At 36.4% G+C, this 18,752-nt stretch overlaps 1 protein-coding gene across 1 annotated transcript in view; it reads left to right on the top strand.

Annotated features, from left to right (window-relative positions):
- The window catches only part of LOC102159347 (cullin-4B-like), a 147,423-nt gene that overhangs the window by 69,873 nt on the left and 58,798 nt on the right, over nt 1–18,752 (top strand). Inside the window, exons 10-12 of the mRNA XM_021080985.1 lie at nt 2,305–2,390; nt 3,250–3,357; nt 10,711–10,824. Coding sequence (XP_020936644.1) covers nt 2,305–2,390; nt 3,250–3,357; nt 10,711–10,824 — 308 coding nt within the window. The remainder of the gene's footprint in view (nt 1–2,304; nt 2,391–3,249; nt 3,358–10,710; nt 10,825–18,752) is intronic.

Here is an 18,752-nt window from a genome sequence, read left to right on the forward strand (position 1 = left end):
TGCACTTATTTACTATGAGATATATTTCTTCTTCAGAGATTCTTTGTGTATAAATTGTAGATTTTTGGTTTGCAGTTATTCTGAAGTTTTGATATAAGAGTCTATATGTATATGAGATTGTTTTAAGTTGTTGGTCTCTTCATTGCAAGTACATCTCCAGTGTCCTGCATTTGTACCCACCTCTTCTCGTGATTTCTGATTTTGGTGGCATAATTGTGCATGGATGATTTCATATCTTTACTGTGTATATACCTTTACTGGTGAGCCTTGTCATTTGTGGAGTTTTTTTTTTTTTTTTCGTGTTGCTGTCTTTTCTTTTCTGCCTACTGAAGTTCCTTTAGTATTTGTTGTAAGGCTGGTTTAGTGTTGCTGAATTCTTTCAGCTTTTGCTTATCTGTGAAGGTTTTGATTTCTCCTTCAAATGTGAATGAGAGCCTTGCTGGGTAGAGTAATCTTGGAGGTTTTTTCCTTTCATCACGTGAAGTATATCATGCCACTCCCTTCTGGACTGCAGAGATTCTGCTGAAAAATCTGCCAATAACCTGGTCGGGGTTCCCTTGTTATGTTACTTGTTTTTTTTTTTTCCCTAGCTGCTTTCAAATTTTTCTCTTTGTGTTTAATTTTGGTCAGTTTGATTAATATGTGTCTCGGTGTATTCCTCCTTGGGATTATTTTATATGATACTCCTTGTGCTTTCTGGATTTGAGTGAGTGATTCCTTCCCCATGTCAGGGAAGTTCTCGGCTATTATCTCTTGGAATATTTTTTCTGTCCCCTGTTCTCTCTCTTCTCCTCTGGCACCCCTATAATACGGATGTTGGTGTGTTTAACCTTGCCCCAGAGTTCTCTGAGACTCTCTTCATTTCTTTTCAATCTTTTTTCTCTTTTCTGTTCCGCATCCGTTATTGCCACTAGTCTGTCCTCCACCTCGCTTATTCGTTCTTCTGTCTCCTGTATTCTGTTTTTTGCTGCTTCTAATGAATTTTTTATTTCAGTTATTGTATTTTGCATCTCTTCTTGTTTAAGTTTTATATCTTGTATGTCTTTGCTCAGTGTTTCCTGTAAGTTGTCCATCTTTGCCTCCAGTTTATTTCCAATGTCTTGCATCATCTTCAGCATCAACAATCTAAAGTCTTTTTCCTGGAGGCTGAGAATCTCCTCATGACCTAACAAACAGTTAGGAAAAACATTCTGGGTTTTTTCCTTTCTCCCTTTCTCCCTCATCTGAGTTATAGTTCTCTGTCTTTTCATGTTCATAGGTTTTTGGTGTGGTGACCTTTTTAAAGATAATAGAGTTGTCACCTCTCTTACTTATGTTATCTGCCCCCCTTGTGGCTGAAGACAGTGTGGGGGCTTGCTGTAGGCTTCTTGATGGGAGGGGCTGATGCCTGCCCCCTGGTATGTGGAGCTGATTCTAATCCCTCTGGTGGGTGGGACCTAGTCTCTGGATGGGATTAGAGGCAGCTGTGTGCCTGAGGGGTCTTTAGGGAGCCTGTTTAGTGAGGGGAGGGGCTGTGATTCTGCCTGGATTGTTGTTTGTCCTGGGGCTTCTCAGCCCTGACTGACAGGTGGGGCCAGATTTTCCCAAAATGGCCCCCTCCAGAGAAAGGCAGCTGCTGAATATTCCCAAGAGCTTTGCTTTCAATGTCTTTCCCTCACAACAAGCCACGTTCACCCCTGTTTTCCCAGGATGTCCTCCAAGAACTGCAGTCAGGTTTGACCCAGATTCCTATGGAGACCCCACTCTGCCCTGTGATCCAGTGCACGTGAAAGTCTGTGTGCGCTTTTTCAGAATGGGGTCTCCATTTCCCACAGTTCTGTGGAGCTCCTGCACACAAGCCCCACTGGCCTTCAATGCCAGATGCTCCAGGGCTCATTCTCCCTGTGCAAGATCAAGATCCCCACACATGAGGGTTTGATGTGGGGCTCAGAACTCTCACTCCTGTAGGTGAGTCTCTGTGAAGCAGTTAGTTTTCAGTCTGTGGGGCTTCCCACCCTACATTGATAGAGTTCTAGGTTAGAGGAAACAAAGAAATACTCCTTGCATCATTTATTCTAGGAAACCTCAGTTGAGCTCAGACAAACATTATTTCTTGGGCACTAAGTCCTTCTCATACTGGGAACACAAGCATTCACTTAGTTGATAAGAATGTTTTGTTACTTTATAGAATTCTTATATGGTAGATTCTGACAGTTTTTGCAAGGTTTCTCATGGTCTCTTTCCATGAGATGTCCTTAAAGAATATCTTGCTCTGTTGTTTTCTCTGATGTCAACTATAACTAGTCATTTTAAAATATTTTACAGAATGTGGAACAGCTTTCACTAATAAACTTCAAGGAATGTTTAAAGACATGGAGCTTTCCAAAGATATCATGATTCAGTTAAAACAGGTATTAAAATATTTTTGTTTTTAAATGTGAATAAATCATAAGCGGTTTGATTTTTGCAAGCATAATATACCAACTCAAGATTTATACTTATCATAGAGACATCATATTAAATTGTTTAAATTATGACTACTCCCTGGTGCTTTTTGAAAAAAAAACCTACTGAAACTTAGATGGTCCTTCTAATCCAAATTTGAAGAAGTTGGAGTTCCTGATGTGGCTCCACAGTTTAAGAGGATGCAGATTTGATCCCTAGCCTTGCTCAGAGGGTTTAGGATCCAGCATTGTCAGAAGCTACAGCATACGTTGCAGATTCAGCTCAGATCTGGTGTTGCTGTGGTGTAAGCCTGCAGCTGCAACATTTATTCGATCCCTATCTTGGGAATATCTGTGTGCCCCAAGTGTCACCCTAAAAGCAAAAAACAAAACAAAACAAAAACTGTATGAATATATCTGGAACAGATGTGTTCATTTTTAACATCCCAACATTCAAAGCCTTTCCATTGCTTTACTAGATGTATTCTGGTTTTAGTTTTCAATTTTTTTTTATTTATTTGTTTTTGGTATATATTTTTTCATAAGTTACCTCAGATCCTTTTTGAAGTAGGATGGACTTTTAAAAATGCAATATAAAATTAGTTTTGATTTCATTATGTAAGGCAGCTCAGCCTTCATTTTCTTTTTTACCTCCCCCAACATTTTGTTCAAGTGAAAATGTTTTATTTTTCAAACAGGTAATATTTGCAGTGAGTAATTTATCATTCAGATTAGTTATTTTTATAAATGAATTTCTGTCACAAAGTTGTATCCCTGTAAGAGTTTTTCAGTTATTATATTTCAATGTATATTTGTCCCTTTGCAGTATATGCAGAACCAGGATATACCAGGAAACATTGACTTAACTGTGAATATTCTGACAACAAGTTTTTGGCCAGCATATGTCCCTAAAGAGATCCAGTTGCCTCCAGAGGTAAAAACGAAAAATTCCTGTTTAAGACTAGCGCACTTGATATAGCAGATTGGTCTTAAGCTGATTTTTTAATCGTTAATAACTCTTTATATCATGCTTTAGCGTAAACTGAATGCTTGCCCTTTTGAACTGTGGTTATTTAGGTTTTAGAATGGAGGACAGCAAGATTAAATTGTTCAGTGTTAGAATAATTTCTGTAGTTGACATTTGAATAATCTCTTTTTATTATGTGGTAGAACATATATTTTGAGTTTACCTGTCTGGCTTACTTTTGGTTTTACACTTTGCAGTTTTTGGTACTAGTACATATTTTCATTATAATTTTCATTATAAAGTATTTTATTCCTGTGTCACATAAATACATGATAAAAATTAATTAACATGGTAAAAATTTCATAATGTTGGATATTGCTAGTAATTGCTAGTGAAACACGATTTTTTTTTCTGAAAAGTGGAATATTTATTCCTTTTTTTTAATTTCCCTAATACATTATTTTTTTTTCCACTGTACCATGGGGACCAAGTTACACATACATGTGTACATACTTTTTCCTCCCATTGCTGTGTTGCAGTGTAAGTATCTAGACATAGTTCTCAATGCTACACAGAAGGATCTCATTGTAAATCCATTCCAAGAGCAATAGTTTGCATCCGTTAACCCAAAGCTCCCAACCCTCCCACTCCCTCCAACTCCCCCTGTGCAGCGATAAGTCTATTCTCCAAGTCCATGATTTTCTTTTCTATGGAAATACTCATTTGTGCTGTATGTTAGATTTCCAGAGATAAGTGATATTATCTGGTTATTTGTCTTTTTCTTTCTGACTTATTTCACCCAGTATGAGATCTCTAGTTCCATCCATGTTGCTGCAAAGGGCATTATGTCATTCTTTTTTATGGCTGAGTAGTATTCCACTGTGTATATATACATCTTCCTAATCCAATCATCTGTTGATGGACATTTGGGTTGTTTCCATGTCTTGGCTATCGTGAATAATGCTGCAATGAACATGCGGGTGCATGTGTCTTTTTAAAGGAAAGTTTTGTCTAGATATATGCCCAACAGTGGGACTGATGGATCATATGGTAGTTCTATGTATAGATTTCTAAGGTATCTCCAAACTGTTCTCCATAGTGGTTGTACCAGCTTACATTCCCACCAAGAGTGAAGGAGGGTTCCCTTTTCTCCACAACCCCTCCAGCATTTGTTATTTGTGGACTTCTTAATGATGGCCATTTTGACTGGTATGAGGTGGTATCTCATGGTAGTTTTGATTTGCATTTCTGTAATAATCAGGGACATTGAGCATTTTTTCATGTTCTTTTTGGCCATCTGTATATCTTCCTTGGAGAAATGTCTACTCAGGTCTTTTGTCATTTTTCCATGGTTGGCTGTTTTGCTGTTGCATTGTATAAGTTGCTTGTATATCCTAGAGATTAAGCCCTTGTCTGTTGTATCATTTGAAACTATTTTCTCCCATTCTGTAAGTTATCTTTTTGTTTTCTTTTTGGTTTCCTTTGCTGTGCAAAAAGCTTGTTAAGTTTGATTAGGTCTCATTGGTTTATTTTTGCTCTTGTTTCTGTTGCCTTGGGAGAATGACCTGAGAAAATATTAATGAGGTTGATATCAGAGAATGTTTTGCCTATATTCTCTTCCAGGAGTTTGATGGTGTCTTATCTTACATTTAAGTCTGTTAGTCATTTTGAGTTTATTTTTGTGCATGGTGTGAGGGTGTGTTCTAGTTTCATTGCTTTGCATGCAGCTGTCCAGGTTTCCCAGCAATGCTTGCTGAATAGACTTTCCTTTTCCCATTTTATGTTCTTGCCTCCCTTGTCAAAGATTAATTGACCATAGGTGTCAGGGTTTCTTTCCAGATTCTCTATTCTGTTCCATTGGTCTGTCTGTCTGTTTTGATACCAGTACCACACTTTTTTGATGACTGTGGCTTTGTAATATTGCTTGAAGTCTGGAAGAGTTATGTCTCCTGCTTGTTTTTTTGTTTGTTTGTTTGTTTGTTTTTCAGGATTGCTTTGGCAATTCTGGGTCTTTTGTGGTTCCCTATAAATTTTTGGATTGTTTGTTCTATTTCTGTGAAAAATGTCATAGGTAATTTGATAGGGATTGCATTGAATCTGTAGATTGCTTTGGGTAGTATGTCCATTGTTGCAATATTAATTTTTCCAACCCAGGAAGGTGGAATAGCTTTCCATTTCTTTACATCTTCTTTAATTTTGTTGATTAATGTTTTATAGTTCTCGGCATATAAATCCTTTACCTCCTTGGTCAGGTGTATTCCGAGGTATTTGATTCTTTGGGGTGCAATTTGAAAAGGTATTGTATTTTTATATTCATCTTCTAATATTTCTTTGTTGGCATACAGAAATGTGACAGATTTCTGAATGTGAATCTTATATCCTTCTACTTTGCTGAATCAGTTCAAGTAGTTTTTGGGTTGAGTCCTTAGGATTTTCTATGTATAGTATCATGTTATCTGCATACAGTGACCGTTTTATCTCTTCTCTTCCTATTTGGACACCTTTTATTTCTTTTGTTTGCCTAATTGCTGTGGTAGGCCTTCCAATACTATGTTGAAGAGCAGTGGTGAGAGTGGGCATCCCTGTCTTGTTCCAGATTTGAGTAAGAAGGCTTTCAATTTTACTCCATTTCATTGAGTATAGTGTTTGCTGTGGGCTTGTCATAAATAGCTTTGATTATGTTAAGGAATGTTTTATCTATACCCAGTTTGGGAAGAGTTTTTAATCATGAATGGATGCTGGACTATGTCAAATGCTTTTTCTGCGTCTGTTGAGATGATCATGTGGCTCTGACTTTTCTTTTGTTAATGTGTTTTATGACATTTATTGATTTGCATATGTTGAACCATCCTTGTGAACCTGGGATGAATCCCATCTGGTGATGGTATATGATCTTTTTGATATGTTGTTGGATTCAGTTGGCTAAAATTTTGTTGAAAATTTTTGCATCTACATTCATCAAAAATATTGGGTGATAGTTTTGTTTTTTGGTGGTATCTTTGTCTGGTTTTGGGATTAGGGTGAGGGTGGCATCATAGAATGTCTTTGGAAGTATTGCTTCTTCTTCAACCTTTTGAAAAAGTTTAAGAAGGATGGGCACCAGTTCCTCTTTGTATGTTTTGTAGAACTTGCCCGTGAAGTCATCTAGTCCTCGACTTTTATTTGTAGGGAGTGTTTTTCTGACAATTTCAATTTAATTTCTAGTGGTCGGTCTGTTCAGTTGGTCTGTTTCTTCTTGATTCAGTTTTGGCAGGCTGTAAGATTCTAGAAAATGGTCCATTTCTTCCAGATTGTCAAATTTGTTGGCATAGAGTTGTTCATAGTATTCACTTATGGTTTTTTGTATTTCTGCTGTATCCGTTGTGATTTCTCCTTTTTCATTTATAATTTTGGTTATTTGAGTTCCTTCTATCCTCTTCTTAGTGAGTCTAGCCAGGGGTTTGTCAATTTTGTTTACCTTTTCAATGAACCAGCTGTTGGTTTTATTAATTTTCTCTATTATTTTTTGAATCTCTATTTTATTGATTTCCTCTTTGATCTTTATAATTTCTTTCCTTCTGCTGACTTTAGGTCTCTTTCGTTCTTCTTTTTCTAGTTCATTTAGATGGTGGGTTAAGTTGTCGATTTCAGATCTTTCTTCTTTGAGGAAGACCTGTATTACTATGAATTTCCCTCTGAGCACTGCTTTTGCAGCGTCCCATAGATTTTGAGAGGTTGTGCCTTCATTATCCTTTGTTTTGAAGAATTTTTTAATTTCCTTCTTTGATTTCCTCCTTTGATTTCCTCATTTTTTAGTAGCATGTTGTTTTGTCTTCATGTAGTAGGTTTTTCTCATGTCTTTTCCTGTAGTTGATTTCTAGTTTCATTCCATTGTGGTCTGAGAAGATACTTGAAATAATTCTATGCTTCTAAATTTATTGAGGTTAGCGTTGTGTCCCACAATGTGGTCGATTCTTGAGAGTGTTCCATGCGCACTTGAGAAGAATGTGTATTCTAGTTTTTTTGAATGTAGTGTCTTGAAGATGTCAATTAGGTCTAAGTTTTCTCTGTCTTCTTTAGGATCTCTGTTGCTTAATTGATTATCTGTCTAGAGGATCTGTCCATTGGTGTGAGTGGGGTATTAAAGTCTCCAACTATGATTGTTTTCCCATCAATTTCTCCCTTTATGTCTGTTAATATTTGTTGTATGTATCTGCATACTCCTATATTTGGGGCATATATGTTGATGATAGTAATATCCTCTTCTTAAATGGATCCTTTAATCGTTAAATAGTGTCTTTTGTTGTTTTTCTTTATGGCCTTTGTTTTAAAGTCTATTTTGTATGCTCTTGAGTATTGCAACTCCTGCTTTCCTGTCATGTCCATTGACATGAAATATTTTTTCCCATCCCTTCACTTTCATTCTATATTTGTCCTTTGTCCTAAGGTGAGTTTGTTGTAGGCAGCAGATTGAAGGTTTTTGCCCTTTTATCCAATCAGCCACTCCGAGCCTTTTGACTGAAGCATTCAGTCCATTGACATTTAAGGTGATAATTGATAGATGATTATTTATTGCCATTTTAAACTTTGTTTTCCATTCTTTCCATTCCAAAGATGCTCCATTCTTCCTTTCTTTTTTTGGTTGGATGCTCTCAAATTATTTTCTGCTTGAGTATTTTTCTTTTCATTTTTTGTGTAGGTAATGTTTGGTTTTGATTTGTGGTTGCCCTTTTTTTTAAGTATGTTAACCCCTTTCTATAATTGTATGTTTTAGCCTTGTAGGTTCAAACACTTAATTACCATACTAAAATTTTAAAAAAAGTAAATTAAAGATAATCTATTTATTTCCTTAGTTCCCTTGCCCACATTTTCTGATTTTGATGTCTATTTTTTCTTTTTAATTTTATTTTGTTTTAAACATGTTTATCATTAGATCTGTATGCTGGCTTATTTGAGTGACCGCTCTATGATTGACATTTCCTCCATCCTAGTCCTTTCTCTCTTTTTTTTTTTTTTTTTTGCTTTAAAGAACCCCTTTCAATATTTCTTTTAGAGTGGGTTTTTTATTACTGTATTATTTTAGCTTTTGTTTGTTGAAAAAAATGTTATTTCCCCTTCTACTTTAAGTGATATTCATGCTAGAGAGTATTCTAGCTTGCAGATTTCTTACTTTCATTGCTTTAAATACCTCTTGCCATTCCCTCCTGGACTGTAGTGTTTCTGTAGAGAAATCAGCTGATAATCTTAAGGGGGTTCCCTTGTAGGTAACATTCTGCTTTTCTCTTGCTGCCTTTAGGATCCTCTCTCTATCACTAACTTTTGCCATTTTGTTATAATGTGTCTTGGTGTGGGTCTGTTTGGGTTCAACTTGTTTGGGGCCCCCTGTGCTTCCTGTATCTTTAAATCCATATCCTTCATATTTAGGAAGTTTCCAGTGATAATTTCTTCAAATATATTTTCCATCCCCTTATCTTTTTCTACTCCTCTGGAATTCCTATTATGCATAGATTGACCCATTTTATATTATCCCATAGGTCTCTTATGTTGCTTTCATGTTTTTTAATTTGGTTTTCTGTCTGCTGTCCTGTTTGGGTGATTTCCATTATTATATCTTCCACATTGCTATTTTGTTTGTCTTCATTATTCTTTCTGATTTTTACTGCCCTTAGTTCAGTTTGTATCTCTGCAAATAAATTTTCTACTTTTTCTTGGCTCCTCCCTATATTTTCTAGTTCCTTTCTGAGGGTGTCTGCATTACTGTTGATATCTTCTCTTAATTCTTTATTATTTTCACCATCTCCCTTTTGCACTCCAGCTCTGTCAGACTATAGAGTTCTTTTCCATTGTTGACTGCTTTAGAAGAGTTATCCTGTTGATTTAACTGGGAGTGGTTTCTGAGCTGCTTCATCTTGCTTGTTTTTTTCTTTTTCTTGGTGGAGTTGTACTCCCCATGGCTGGGCAGGGTTTGCCTTGGCCCTGCTGTGGAGTGTTTCTCGAGGGCTGGTGGTTTTGGCCGGTCTTCTTTGAGGCAGTTGGGAGTTTCCTGAGGGTAGGTGGGGCTAGCAGGGTCACTCTGAAGCAAAGGAGGACTTCCTGAGAGCAGGCGGGACTGGCAGGTCTGCACCACGATGGAGGCAGACTTCCTGTGGCTGGGCAGAGCTTGCTCTTCTGTTTCTTGGTTGTGGAGCTCTTCCATGGGGCAGGCGGTGCTAGGCAATTGCTCCGTGGGAGTGCAGCGTCTCCCCCCGGCTATCTCCACTCTGGTAACCCAAGCCCACTCCCAAGGACTATCTTTCAAAGCCAAGGTCTTGGTGCTCAGCCCTCCAGGAGCATCTCGGTTTTTGGTGATTGTGCCAGTGGTTCAGATGATCTGTTCAGCTCTCACTCTATTTTTCAGATCTCAAACCTGCTGTGCTCTTCTTGGCATCTGGTGGTCCCTTTGATTTGGTTGATCTTTCCATCAGTTAGGTGACTTTCCAGGATGTGGGTTCCCTTTCTCCTTCACAGTTCCCTTTTGGGAGTGCCCATCCAGTCCTGATTCCCCTTCCCTCACTCTCCTCTTTTCTCTTGTTTTACCCAGTTGTGTCACAAGATTCTTGCCGTTATTGGCAGTTTAAGTTCTTCTGTCCACATTTAGTTGCTGTTCTGTGCAAGTTGTTTAACATGTAGATGTATTTTTTTGTTGTCGTATTTGTGGGAGAGGGCGACCTCATCCCTCTACTCTTCCGCCAACTTGCCTCCCTCTCTCTATTTCCCCAATATGTTATTTTTAATAGGGGCTCTGGGTATGTTTACTGACTAGAAGAATGAATAAATGAGTTAAGATTTTTTTAAAAATGAATTAACATACATTCATTCAATCTCTAGTCATTCTCTGATTGTCATCATGGAGCCTCCTCTTCAAATGCTAACTGTTCTTAGCATTGTTATCTCATTTCTTTAGCTTTAGTTTTCTCCTAGCTGGTAAATCAAACATCCATCATCTACTGGTTGTCTGTCTCTCAAGTATCTGCTGGCAGCTCAGTAGATATTGCCCTCACTGCCACTCTCTGAGATTTAATTTTCATAGTTGCATTAGCATTTTGGTGGAATTTCGGAAAGACCTTATGTAATTTATTGAATATACCATGTTGAACCAAAAGAATTGAGAGTAGGATGTTTTCTTGTTTCAGAATTTCATTTCCCCTCTCCTGATCCTTTTCTACAGAGCTCCTTTACATAGCCTTGGGTAAACCATGCTTGGTTATGGTATATGTTTTTAAATATACTAACTTAGGCCTGTAAGAGTGACTTTTATAAACAATTTATCAGTAATACATTACTTTCATTTCTTTATTTCAGATGGAGAGACTTAAGGAAAATTTCAAAAATTTCTACTTAAGCAAGCACAGTGGTCGGAAACTTCAGTGGCAATCTACTCTTGGACACTGTGTTCTTAGAGCTGAATTTAAAAAGGCAAGCAGTAATTTTTAAGCTGGTATTTTGCTTTTAATTTTTAATTATTTTATAATATTTTCAAACTTTGAAGAATGCTTATTTTTCAAATAACTCTGAATTGTGGGAATATTAACTTGGCTGATGATGAATCTTTTTTTTTTAACATAAATCAGTGTTTAAAATATATTGCTTGTATGGTTTCCTGTATTTAGACACCCCAGCTCCATTATCATAGTTTGCCTTTGCTTTCATATATCTCAGAATCACTATCAGTCATCATTAGAGCCCTAGGCATTAATCATCCTGATCTCAGAAGGCTGGTGGATGCATGTACTGAGATTACTCATCATTTTTGAATTTGAGTCAGACATGGTGGCATTGTTTTATTGACACTCTGAAGATTAAAAAAAAAAAAAAAGATGCCAGCACAAAACTTTCATGAATTGTGTGGAACAGAGTAAAATGTTAATATCCTAAGATAATGGTTTGAATGAAAGAGAAAATATATAAAGTGACCTTCCAGAGATCATTTTTTGAATCTCAGAAATTAGTGAGCTGCTTATGACATGACTGGCAGTGAACTTCCTGTATGTTTGGTGGCATTCACTGCGTGAACTTTGGAAATAATATCACAAGAATTGGGTTGGTCTCTCTTTTCTTCAGCACCTTTGTCACTTATGTTTTGTGGTAGGTTGAAAAATAGGCCGTGAAGGCAAATTTACTTCCTGATCTCTGGTACTTTTTGTATTTCTTTATTTGGAAATGGGTATTTGTAGAAGTGATGAGAGAGCTTGAGGTAAGATTACTATGGATTATCTACATGGGTGCTAAATGTCATTACAACTTTCCTTATGAAAGAAAGGCTCAGGAAAGGAAGCTTTCTCTCTCTCTCTCTCTCTCTCTCTCTCACACACACACACACACACACACACACACATACACACAAAAGGTGATACGAAGATGGAATCTGAAGTTGGAGTGGAAAACCACAAGTCTAGGATGGTAGCAACCACTAGAGGTTGGAAGACAACATGAAGTAGATTCTTCCCGGAATCTCTGGAGGGGATACAGATCTGCCAAAACTTTGATTTTTGTCCAGTAATATTGATGTGAGTGTCTGACTGCTAGAACTGTGAGAGGATGTATATTTATTTTGTTTTAAGACAACAAATGTGTGGTGATTTGTTAAGCCAAGGAAGTGATATATGCTCCTAAGCATTTTACTCTACACCACTCTGTCTTTTCACAGAGACCTGGACACTGACAGTCCATAAATAAATATGTCTGTCATATTTCTTTCTGTCTGTGAAAAAGAGACTTGACATCTACTCCATAAGTCTAGCAACTCAGTAGGGTGTTTGAGTGACCAAAGCCTTAAGGGGTGAGGGTAGAGTTTTTAATTTTCTGTCTCAGTAGGTTTGGGAAAAGTTCCACTGAAAGGTAATAACTAATGTTTGATTTGAGAAGAGGAGAAACCTACTTTTATATTCCCGAGTGATAATCAGATGCGTACACTTCTTTGGGATTAAATGAGAAACAAATTCCATTCTCTATTTTATTCCTCCCTAAATTTCTAAATATGTTTCATTTTTACAGAGCCAAATATTAGGAAATAGTAAACATTGTTTATAATACAACTGAAAAGGGCACATGAAAGACTATTATATAAACCCTAATATGTTATATGCTGATAATATAAGATTGGGTTGGACATGAACTGTTTCCTTGTTGATTGGAATTTTATACTTTTGCTTCTGAACATTGAGAATGAATTATATTTTCAAAAGAAGCTCTTTTTCTATTGAAAAGTCTAATTTTAATAACATATACATATTCTTTGATCTAACAGTTTTAGATTCGTAGCAAAATTGAGCAGAAAGTCCAGAAATTTCTCATATCTTCTGTCCCCTTATGCACCAAATTGATACACTCGTTAGAGTTGATGAATCTCCATTGACACATTCCTATCTCCCAAGAGTCACAGTTTCTGTTAGGGTTGACTCTTGGTGTTAATACATTTTCAGTGTCTGTACAGAGTATAACAACATGTATCCACAATTACAGTACCATACAGAGTCCATCACTGACCTAAGATCATCTGTGTTCTCATATATCTATTTTTACTTTTGAACTTTGTGAAAGCATTATTTTTTCAAAATGTACTTTCTATCACTGATTCAAATAACATACATTTTCTTTGTTATAGCAGATTACACACATAAAAGGGACTTTACTAGGTAAACATCTTTCATTATAGGAGAGCATTTTATATCATTTTCCAATGATGGGAAAATATTAACTGTCAATTTGAAAGTTTATGTAATCTTGAAATACTTTGGCAGGAACGCCAAAAACTTTAAACTTTCCTAAGTTAATCAGAAAGAAATACTATGAGTGATAAAATTCTAAAAGGAATATTTTTAGTATTAATAATAGAAGTAATAGGGCCTACTTTCATCACTGAAATTTAGTGCCCCTCTGAATGTAGTGAAGAATATTCTTTTTCTAATTTCTTGGTAGCTTCAACAGCTTTATTTTTCTGTATTTTCTGTAAAAATTTTCATTTCAGTGTAGTCAGTTTCCAGGAGGTTTTTTTTTTCATTTTCTTATAATGTCCTTAGTGCATTTTGATTTTGCCTTATAAAGTGGAATCAAGTTATGAATATCATTGAATATCTTTTTTTTTTTTTGTCTCTTTGCCTTTTCTAGGGCTGTTCCCTTGGCATATGGAGGTTCCCAGGCTAGGGGTCTAATCAGAGCTGTAGTTGCTGGCCACAGCCACAGCCACAGCAGTGCGGGATCTGAGCTGCATCTGCAGCCTACACCACAGCTCATTGCAGTGCCAGATCCTTAACCCACTGAGCAAGGCCAGGAATCAAACCTGCAACCTCATAGTTCCTAGTCAGATTCATTAACCACTGAGCCATGACGGGAACTCCGATATCTTTTTTAATGAGAAAAAGGATGATAAATTATAAGTTCCATGTGGCCAACTTTGATAAGAATAGAGACAATGATGGATTTGAAATAGTATAAAAATATTTTAGGAAAATAACAGAAAATTGAATGTGAATTTATACATTGAGAAAGTCTCTGGTAAACTGGCTTAAAAAGATGAAATAGACTCCATTAAAAGTATATCATCATGAAATTTTATTTTTATGTTATTTTTATTAAAGTTTAGTTGAATCACTATGTTGTGTTGATTTCTTCTGTGCAGCATAGTGACCCAGTCATATATATATATATGTACTTTTTTCATGTCTTATCTTTCATCATGTTCTCTCTATTCCAAGAGAAATTTTAAATTATGGAAGAGAATGAGGAAGTTTTTAAAAACATACCATAGAAATGGATATCACTCCTGCAGGATTCTTTTATTGAAAGGAAAGGTTGTGCACAAGGGAGAAGGCAGAAGTGGGCTAACTTCTGGCTGGCTTTCAGGGCAGGAGTTTAAAGGCAGTATGAGGGAGGAGGCTGCAGGGTACATGATCAGCTTTGCCCAGTTCTCAGATTGGTTGGCATCAAAGTGAAGTTTGGATTATCAGCCTTCCAGTTTCAACTCATATAGTAGCCTAGTACTTAAAGTGAGCAGTTTTCATCTGGTGAGGGTCTGCTTCCTGCAAAAACAACTTAGGAATATGTCAGGCCTTTATCTGTATCCTTCAGGGAATTGGGAGTGTGGTGATTCTGTGATGAATTTATATTTCCACTCTTGTCCTTTGAAAACTATGTAATACACCAGTGAAACAGAGGTAGAGTTAACTTTTTACTCCTGAAGGTGTCTACTTACTGTCTCATTAGCCCAAGGCTTTGGGCATTTTGTTTTATCAGGCTTGTCAAAACCACTTGCTTAAGGCTGTTCCCTCAGTGCTTTTCCAAAATTTCTTTGCTCTTGTCCCCCTGCCTTAGGAAAAGGCCAGGAAATGTCTGAGTTGTCAATATCAAGACTACATACTTGAAGATTATGAAAGTGTCTGAGGGACTGATTTCCAGCCACAGTTGCTGTGCTTAAGCAAACAATATTTCACATATAAACATACAACATATCATTAATAAAAGTCCATATAAATGTTATTCTCATTTATTCTTTCTCTAGGAGCTTTACAAAATATACCTATCAAAATAAGTGAATAAGCCATATGAGAAATGTTATAATAGAGGAATTGAGATCTAATTTGAGAAAGAGTTAAAGTAATTCCCAGAAGGCAGATGCTTCTAGGGTGTTAGAAGTGTCATTTTTCTAAAAGATAAGATTGTTATGACACTGTAGAGAAAATATAGACATGCTTCTGCATGTTTAGAACTTTTCAAACAAATTTTATTGGGAACTGGTCAAAGAACAAGCCCTGAAACCTAAAGATGTCTGAAAAAATAGTAATGGTAAAATCATTACCTTCTTAGTGGTTTGTTTTTACATTTCAGAAGCAGGAATTTAGCCTGAGAATACAGAGGCATTCCAGAGTTTAAGATTTCAAATTCTTATTGTTCTCCTAGAGATATTTGGCTTGGTAAAATGATTTTCACTGTAAGGTAAATGTTTTTCTCCCTGTCTTAGTAGAGTAGGAGGATGGAATGTATCAAAGTTATTGGGTTAGTATATTCCAGGTTTCATATTCATAAACAGAGTCCAGTTACACATAGGGTGATGTCTTTCAAAACTCTTTGTTCCACAATGAACAAGGATTGGGCAAAAGGAAATCGGCATGGTTGTAGTTGGAAGTAATAATATGTTCCTGTGCTTGGAAACTTCTTATCTGAATTCAGGATAATATGAATAACTATAGATGTTAAAAGTTATCACCTTTATTCTGATTATTAGAATACATTAAAAGATAACATATTTTTTGAAAGCCTTATGGTATGGATATGTGCCTGGAGTAAACCAGTAAAAAACAAATTAAACACACATGAACAGAATTCAATAGATGTTAATGCAAATTACTAGAGTTGTAATTATGGTAATGCTGTGATTTATGTATTTGACCTACAAATATAATTAATTTTCCCACTCAGTATTTGTTTACCTGTGAAATATGTATTTATAATTTCATTTTTGTTAATTTTTCATGTTTCATTTTTGTTAATTCTTCTTTAAGTGTTTTTTCTCCTGTGAAACCACCAAATCCTGGTTTCTTTATTTGGAGTTTTCGAGTTACTAATTAGTCTGTTCATATTTTCTGTTTTTTTATATTTCAGTGATGACAGTTTGTATATTTCTAATTATTCATCCATTTCTTTTAGATTGTCCAATTAGTTTATAAATGATCATAGTAATCTCTTATAATCTTTTGTGACAGCTTTTGTAATGAAACCTCTTTCATTTGCAGTTTTTTGTCTTTTTTCTTTCTTAGTCTAAAGTTTTGTCAACGTTGTTTATCTTTTCAAACAATCAACTCAGTTTTGTTAATCTCTTCTATTGGTTCCTTGTTTACTAATTCATTTATTTCTGCACTAATATTTAATATAATTTTATAACAGGCTTAATTTAGCCTTTTTTATCTGTTTTTTGTTAATGATAACTTTTTCTTTTTCTTTTTTTTTTTTTTTTTGGCCACTCTTAATATATGGAGTTCCAGGCCAGCGATCAGATCTGAGCCACAGTTGCAAACTAAGCCATGGCTGTGGAAATGCTTTAACCCACTGTGCTGAGCAGGGGATCAAAGCTGCATCCACACACTGCAGAGATGCTGCTGATCCTGTAGCACTGTGGTGGGGATGTAAATGTTACTTTTTTTCCCATGCTTTATTTCATTACTTTTCACTCTAATATCAGTTATCACCACCTTCTGCTAACTTGGACTTTGTTTTTATTTTTCTAGTTCTTGATGTTGTATAATTGTCTATTTCAATGTTTTTTCTTTTTTTTTAATTTTTATTTCCCCAATTCAATTTTTGCCTACTGTGCAGCATGGTGACCCAGGTACATACATGTATACATTTTATTTCACCCATTATCAAGCTCCATCATAGGTAACTAGACGTAGTTCTCAGTGCTACACAGCAGGATCTCATTGTAAATCCATTCCAAGAGCAATAGTTTGCATCCATTATCCCCAAGCTCCCAATCCATCCGACTCCCCACCTCCCCCCAGGCAACCACAAGCCTATTCTCCAAGTCCATGATTTTCTTTTCTGTGGAAATGTTCAATATTGCCATATATTAGATACCAGATATAAGTGAGATCATGTGGTATTTGTCTTTCTCTTTCTGACTTACTTCACTAAGGATGAGAGTCTCTAGGTCCATCATGTTGCATCAAATGGCATTATGTCATTCTTTTTTATGGCTGAGTAGTATTCCACTGTGTATATATACCACGTCTTCCTAATCCAGTCATCTGTCGATGGACATTTGGGTTGTTTCCATGTCTCGTCTATTGTAAATAGAGCTGCAGTAAACATGCAGGTGCACGTGTCTTTTTAAAGGACAGTTTTGTCCAGATATATGCCCAAGAGTGGGGTTGCTGGGTCATAAGGGAGTTCTGTGTATAGATTGCTCTAGTACCTCCATACTGTTCTCCATAGTGGTTGTACCAGCTTACATCCCCCCCAGCAGTGCAGGAGGGTTCCCTTTTCTCCACCCCACCTCCAACAATTGTTGTTTGTGGACTTATTAATGATGGCCAGTCTGACTGGTGTGAGATGGTATCTCCTTATAGCTTTGATTTGTATTTCTCTCATAATCAGGGATTTTGAGCATTTTTTCTTGTGATTGTTGGCCATCTGTACATCTTCTTTGGAAAAACATCTCTTCAGGTGTTTTGCCCATCTCTCGTTGGGTTGCTGGCTCTTTTGCTGTTGAGTTGTATAAGTTGCTTGCATATTTTAGAGATTAAGCCCTTGTCAGTAGCATCAGTTGAAACTATTTTCTCTCATTCTGCCAGTTGTGTTTTTGGTTTCTTTTTGGCTTCCTTTGCTGTGCAAAAGCTTGTCAGTTTGATTTGGTCCCATTGGTTTATTTTTGCTTTTAGTTCTGTTGCTTTGGGAGACTGACCTGAGAAAATATTTGTAAGGCTGACGTCAGAGAATGTTTTGCCTATATTCGCTCCAGGAGTTTGATGGTGTCTTGTCTTATGTTTAAGTCTGTAAGCCATTTTGAGTTTATTTGGGTGCATGGTGTGAGGGTGTGTTCTAGTTTCATGGATTTGCAGGCAGCTGTCCAGGTTTTCCAGCAATACTCACTGAAAAGACTGTCTTTTTCCCATTTTATGTTCTTGCCTCCTTTGTCAAAGATTAACTGACCATAGGAGTCTGGATTTATTTTGTGGTTCTCTATTCTGTTCCATTCATCTACCACACTGTCTTGATGACTGTGGCTTTGTAACATTGCCTGAAGTCTGGGAGAGTTATGCCTCCTGCTTGGTTGATGTTCTTTAGAATTGCTTTGGCAATTCTGTCTTTTGTGGTTCCATATAAATTTTTGGAGTGTCTGCTCTAGTTCTGTGAAAAATGTCATGGTTAATTTGATAGGGATTGCACTGAATCTGAGCTCACTTTGGGTAGTACGGCCATTTTTACAATATCAATGTTTCCAACCCAGGAACATGGAATATCTTTCTATTTTTTACATCTTCTATCATTTCTGTGATTAATGTTTATAATTCACAGCATATAAGTCTTTCATATCCTTGGTCAGGTGTATTCCCAGGTATTTGATTTTTGGGGGTGCAATTTTAAAGGGTATTGTATTTTTGTATTCCTTTTCTAAAATTCCATTGTTAGCATACAGAAATGCCATTGATTTCTGACTGTTCATCTTATATCCTGCTACTTTGCTGAATTTGTATGTCAGTCTGAGTAGCTTTTGGGTTGATATCTTTAGGGTTTTCTATGTATAGTATCATGTCATCTGCATACAGTGACAGTTTTCCCTCTTTTCTTCCTGTTTGGATGTCTTTTATTTCTTTTGTTTGTCTGACTGCTGTGGCTAGAACTTCCAAAAC

The sequence above is a fragment of the Sus scrofa genome, chromosome Y (genome assembly GCF_000003025.6).
Source record: "Sus scrofa isolate TJ Tabasco breed Duroc chromosome Y, Sscrofa11.1, whole genome shotgun sequence".
In the NCBI taxonomy this organism is placed as follows: Eukaryota; Metazoa; Chordata; class Mammalia; order Artiodactyla; family Suidae; genus Sus; species Sus scrofa.